At 46.0% G+C, this 6,410-nt stretch overlaps 1 protein-coding gene across 1 annotated transcript in view; it reads left to right on the top strand.

Moving 5' to 3' along the window:
* The first annotated feature begins 1,498 nt into the window (after nt 1–1,498).
* LOC120936133 (uromodulin-like) overlaps nt 1,499–6,410 on the top strand; it is an 88,535-nt gene continuing 83,623 nt past the window's right edge. Inside the window, exons 1-2 of the mRNA XM_040348262.1 lie at nt 1,499–1,592; nt 1,883–1,939. Of these exons, the coding sequence (XP_040204196.1) occupies nt 1,565–1,592; nt 1,883–1,939 (85 nt within the window). The 5' untranslated portion in view covers nt 1,499–1,564. The remainder of the gene's footprint in view (nt 1,593–1,882; nt 1,940–6,410) is intronic.

Genomic DNA, 6,410 nt, shown 5'->3' with positions numbered 1-6,410 from the left:
AGTTCATCCTGTGTGGAACATTGCTCTAATGATTTTTCAATTTCCACAATTTCTTGCTGCACAGAAATTCTTTTGTTGTTGTAGAAATTGTACTGTTAGAGTCATAATATCAAAGGAAAATGTGTTCAAAGTCTGTGAAAATTTAGTTTTGAAATCCACATTTTGTGAAAATAAAGTAGGGATCAAACGGACTCTCAATCCCCTCGGGATCATCTGCATTTTTTAATATTCAGCCAAAGTCACCTCATGAAGCTCCATGGTAACTGCTCACTGTGTTAGTTTCTCCATCTTGCGGGTAAGTTGTATAGCAGACGATTGAGTCAGAAAGTCCCTCGATCCCGTTGTATCCGTGAAGATTTTTGAAGCATTCAACTCAGAAAATTAGAATGAGCCGCTGGTAGCCATTTTCCGTGCGATTCCAATAACCGGTGCTAGTTCACAAAGGATAAATATTCACAAGGAAATGGAGGAGAACTGCACACGGTATATAACGAGTGCCAGTGATTAATATTTGGGTTTATATCAATTTTTTTCCCTTTTTTCCTTTTGTTTTTTCAATATATATATATTTTTTTATTGTTTCAATATATATACCGTATTTATCGCGGTATAACGCGCTACCTCGTATACCGCGCACCCCTAAAGTTGCCCCCAATCCTGTGGGAAAAAAAGTTTTTTTTGCACTTACAGTTTTGGTGTCTTGCGCGGCGTCCATCGGCGGCCTTGTCGGGTCCGGCGTTCGTCTGCGGCTTCGGGTGTCCTCTTCGTCGGGTCCGGCGTCCTTCTGCGGCTTTGGGTGTCCGCTTCGTCGGGTCCGGCATCCTTCTGCGGCATCGGGTGTCCTCTTCGTCGGGTCCGGCGTCCTTCTGCGGCGTCCTCGCGTCCTCCCTGCTCGTTTCCCGCGCCGAGTTTGAATACTGCGCCGACATATACAGAGCGCAGTACACTCGTGTATTGTCGGCAATGCTCGGCAACTCTCGCGCTGACGTCCTGTACGTCCAGGATGTGAGCACGGAAGGAGCCGAGACTGCCCGACTATACCCGAGTGTACTGCGCTCGGTATATGTCGGCGCAGTATTCAAAACTCGGTGCGGGTATCGGCACCCACGATTTTGCCCTGATTTTCAGGGCAAAAAAGTACGCGGTATACGCCGATATATACTATATATATATATATATATATATATATATATATATATATATATATATATATATATATATATATATATAAAATTTTTTTTTTTTTTTTTATGTATATTTAATATCTAAAAAAAATTTTTGCATGATATAGATCATTTTTTTCAGACTGACACTGGGATAGCTCCTGGAGAATTTTGAGGCTGTGGCCAGCTGGATTAACCCTTTTTTGTATCTATGGTGTGAAATACTTGAAATTACCTTGTGTGAATTTGATTTGATTAGTAAGCAATTAACCATGTAATTGATTCCATATGTGATTTTAAACACTTCACACATTACATCACATGACTTTGATGAAATTGTTAGATATGTTCTGACCTGATCTGAAGAAGGGCGGTAGCATGTAAGCCCGAAACGCACATCCATGTCTGAATACTCTGTATACTTTGTTGGTATGTAACCTTTACGAGAAGATTTAAAAAATAAAACGATTTTAAGTGCAGCAAATCTTGAACTTTTTATATATATATATATATATATATATATATATATTTTTTACCTTGATATACAATTAGGCTTACATACTTCATATAGAGCTCTGTTCATATGGTCCTATAATATGGATTACAATTATTTGAACAAGAAAGTCAGCATACACTATCTACCACACACAGATGTTAGAATTAGTCTACATTTTTGGCTGAATGAATGAAATTAAATTATCGACCATCTTTTTTCACAGCTGATGATACAACTACAACATCATGGACAGGGAGTCCAAACTGCACTGCAAGCACAGGTAAAAGTGCATGTTGTTTATACTGTGTATCTAAAAAAAATAGTAGTTTACAGTTTGGTTGTGAAAACTGATTAAGGCTCCGTTCACCCTAGTGTGAGTTGAGTCACACAGAATCGCATGAAAATGGAAATCACATTGTTTTCAATGGTGCCCATTTACATCAATGCAGCTCAACATGGCACTACTATGGTGCAATTCCAGTGCGATTTTGACCCCATAGCAAACTGCATCCAAGTTGCACCATATAATTGCACTGAAAAGCAGATCAAAATCGAATTGCAGCAGTGTGAACGTGGTAGTAAAGTCCAATTTTTAACTTGTACCTACAGGTAAACCTTTATAAGACTTACCTGTAGTTACAGTGAATATCTCCTAAACATGCACTGTTTAGGAGATATTTACACGGGATGCAGCCGGTGATGTTACCAGTGCATGTGCTCTGAAGGGGCAGATCCAGTGGGGCAACGGGGCAATTGCCCCCCCCCCCCCCCCAAAAAAAAAAATACCGCCTCCAAGGCTGACATCTGCTGCCCCATAGGTGTGATTGGAGCGTATGATCAGGTCCTCCTGAAAAACTGACAAGCCTGTGTGAAAGGGGACTAATAATTGATGCTGGTTTCAGGCCAAAGGGTAGTCACACCAGATATTAATTTGATTTTGATTGTTCTTATGTTCACTCACTTTGTAAATTGATAAAAAATAAATAATTAAAACATATATTTTTGAAAGCATTCGTACGTTACAGCATTGCTTCACACCTACAGGACTGTATGTATTTTATATACTGTATATATTATGGATAATAATGCATTCCTGCCCTACCTCGTCAAGTTTTGCTGCATTTCTTCATTCTTACTTCACAGTCTAATTTCTCACCCTAATGTCATACTGGTAATTGTACCTCAGGCAAAACATGCAGTAGAGAACCTGAAGTATGACAAAACTCTAAAAAAAAATCATAGAAGGAAGAGAAATAGACAATGGGGTTGATTTACTAACGACAGGTAGACTGTGCACTTTTCAGTTGCTCCAGAGCTTAGTAAATAAGCTAAAGATTCACTCTGCAAAGAATACCCAATCACATGCAAGCAAAATAAAAAAACTGAATTTTTCTTGCACATGATTGGATGATGGAAGTCAGCGGAGCTTCTGCTCATTTACTAAACCATGGAGCAACTGCTCTTGCAAAGTGCACAGTCTATTTGCTTTTAGTAAATCAACCCCAATTAGTGACATCTCACTGGTCTGCCAATGATTTGCTTCCAGTGACAAAAGTGTGACATGGTCCTTACTGTCTCCCAGATAGGGTAGCGCAGACTTGGCATGTTAGCTAGTGGGACAATTTAGTATACTAAAGAACAACATCCAACATTGGACACAATTGCTGCTTTGCTAAAAGTATGTTTATTACTCATAGTTCATATAATCACATACACAAGTATAATTATAAACCCTAATCCATAAAAAAAAAAAAAAAAGCAAATCCCTATATTGTGTAACAATAAAGTTAGGGAACTTTTTTTTTTTGGGGGGGGGGGGCGTCTGTGCTGCCATTATGGCCATATTTGGGAATTACTTGAGTCACTGGGTCGCAGCTTTGGATCTGCTCACAGCCATGTGCTGGCAATCAACAGTGAGGTGGGCCTGATGGAGAGCTAGTCTCTCAGTTCACTATTAGGATGTGCGTATTGCTCTACAAAACTCATTGGCTATGTGCTGGTCTGTGTGATGGGTACAACAACTGGGAAGGAGTGCATAGAGAAAGGAGTGTCCAGTATGAGCATGTTGACATTAAAACCGGGCTCCAATAGATTTACATACCTAGGAAAATAAGGATCTTCACCAGCACACCTTGGTAAAGGGCACCACCACGAAATCTTAGTAAAATAAAAAGATCTTGACCAGCACACCTTGGTGGATGGTATCACCATGAAATCATAGGAAAAGAGGGATGTTCACCAGCACACGTTGGTGGATGGCACCACCAGGCAATCGTAAGAAAAGAGGGATCTTCACCAACACACCTTAGTGGAGGGTACCACCATGCAATCATACGAAAATAGGGATCTTCACCAGTACACCTTGGTGGATGGTACCACCATGCAATCAATAGAAAAGAGTGATCTTCACCAGCACACCTTGGTGGATGGTACCACCATGCAATTGTAGCGCCCCCTTGCTTTCAGCATGGGCGCTACACTAATGTTAGTGGGAATGGGAGAGTTACTTTGCTCCCATTTGTGGTTTGTCTAAATTTGGGAGTTCTGTCATCCCAGAAATGTCCGCTGGGTCAGTCTGTGGTCAATGGGTGCAATACCACCCCTTGCCGGCAGTTGGCGCCAGAGGGGTTCTGGCAGAGCAAGTTTTCCCCAGCAGCCAATTGGAGGAGTTTTCCCTCGCGGGACATGCTGGGGGAGAGTATATCTGTGACAGGGGTCATGTGTTGAAAAATCTTCGCGGGGTCCCCGTTCCAGGTGCGGTACCCACCTTCAGGGTACGCGCATCCATGGACCCCGACAGCGCGGCCCACCTGGCCCAAGCTGACAGCTGCATCGAACCTCATCCTGAGGAGAAAAGGGACCCCAGTGTTCCACTGGGTCCCATGACTTGTTGAGAGGATCCCAGTCTGGGATCAGGCGTCCGGACCACTGACCGGTATGCTTGCTGTCATCTGGGGGCCTATATAGGAAAAGTCAACTGGGAGGATTCGCTCTCTTTATTCACCTAAGTCCTTTATTGAAATTGGCCTGTGGCAGAGGCCCTAGAACCGGGTCTGTGAGAGAGACCCGTTCCTCTCAGCTAGTTCAGAGCTTCGGCTGTAGGCCTGTTATAGGGGTCTGTCCAGGGGCACTTTACCCACTCCGAGCAGAGTGGCGACGAGTTACAAAAATTGGTACACTATACAGAGCATTATTGATTGCTCCATTCAACATCCAGGCCTGATACCGCAAGGTTCTCTTCTCTTTCCTTCATCAACCTTGACCTTCCCTATACGTGTTGATGTTGGCCGTGTTTGACCTGGACAATAAAGCATTGAAAATCCTTTTATTGGCTGTCTGGACCTTCGCTCACTACCGCTGTTCTCACAATTGCACCCCTAGACACCGCCAGGGTAACTTAGCAGGCCGATCCCAAAATAAACTAGCAGCTCCTTCGGGGATGAGCACTACACGTGGGGGCTCGTCCGGGATTCGGCCGTTACCATTGGCAACCAGAAAGTGAGATTATTTATTGAAGAGCGAAGAGTGTCCGGTGTTGTGTACTTTGAACTGTCCGGCAGCGAGGGGGTTAACCTTGCCTCACTAAGCTTGGGAGTGCGTGCGGCCTAGCACGCGCCTGCAGCGTGTCCGGACAAGTTTGTTTCAAGTGGGTGGAGCCACCCTCCCCTGCGTGCAACGTGCGGAGAGTTTTGCGCCAAATGGGGAGGAGAAATGCCCAATTTTGCGCCAAGGAGGCAGAGCCACCAATTTCTTGGGACGGATCACTGCTGGAGAGATGTCTGAAACTTCGAAGGCCTTGGCTGCCCTAAGATGCCGTGACTACACCGAGGCTGCTCTCTGAGCCTGCAGAGCTCGGAGTGCCCGTGACGGATACGGGCATTCGGCTGTCCACGGGAGGACAGTTTGTCTTGTCCTCCGAGGGGACAGAGATGTTGGGCCTCTTGTGCCCCAGATGTGAAGAGCTGGCCGTCCGCCTCCTGCCCTTCGGCCGATGCCAGCGATCCCGGGCTCCACTGTTCGTGACCATACCAGTGGTTGGACCCCCGCGGGACTTTTATGTGAACAGGCCCTCCGGAGCCATCACAGCGGAGGTAGAGACCGCGTGGCCGGAGCCCATTGCTCCGGCTGAAGGAGGATTCGAAGACCAGGAGCTGAGTGTTGTTCCCTTCGCCTCGTCCACTAAAGCCCCACTACCGGTGGCCGGGATCATTTACCCCCAAGAGGTGAGACCGTTGGATGGGATGGGGGAACTGAGTGACTTTGTGGCCCGCGCGGCCTGCTTGCAGACCGAGACCACTCCTGAGACCGCCTCGGCTGGTGCGGCCTCCATATGATGCGTGCCTGCCGGAAATATCTCTCCCAAACCAATCGACTGGGGGGAGATATACGGAGGATCATCCGACCTAATCCAGCCACTTCCCTGTCAACTTACCTCCCCGCTGGAGCAGAGGACTCTTCGGACCTTGATCGTTGGTCAGAAGGCTTCCAGACGGATGATGGCGATCTTCCTGACTATCTATTCGAGCCGCAATTCCCTGAGCAACAGGGCTACGGAGGATGTTGGGGCTCCAGGAGAAGGAGGAAGAGCTGCCCGGTTCAGGGCGCATCCTGCGGGCCCAGTGGCCCATGTTTGCCTTGAGGAGCAGGTGAGCCCGTTGTGTGTTTCCTTTTAAGCTAGACTCACCGCTCCTCCAACCCGGGAAATGCCGTCCTGTGCGGGATACCTATGTTCTGTTGCCGGGCCCCGTGTG

This window comes from Rana temporaria, chromosome 4 (assembly GCF_905171775.1).
Source record: "Rana temporaria chromosome 4, aRanTem1.1, whole genome shotgun sequence".
NCBI lineage: Eukaryota > Metazoa > Chordata > Amphibia > Anura > Ranidae > Rana > Rana temporaria.
This window is presented reverse-complemented; position numbering and strand designations above follow the sequence as displayed.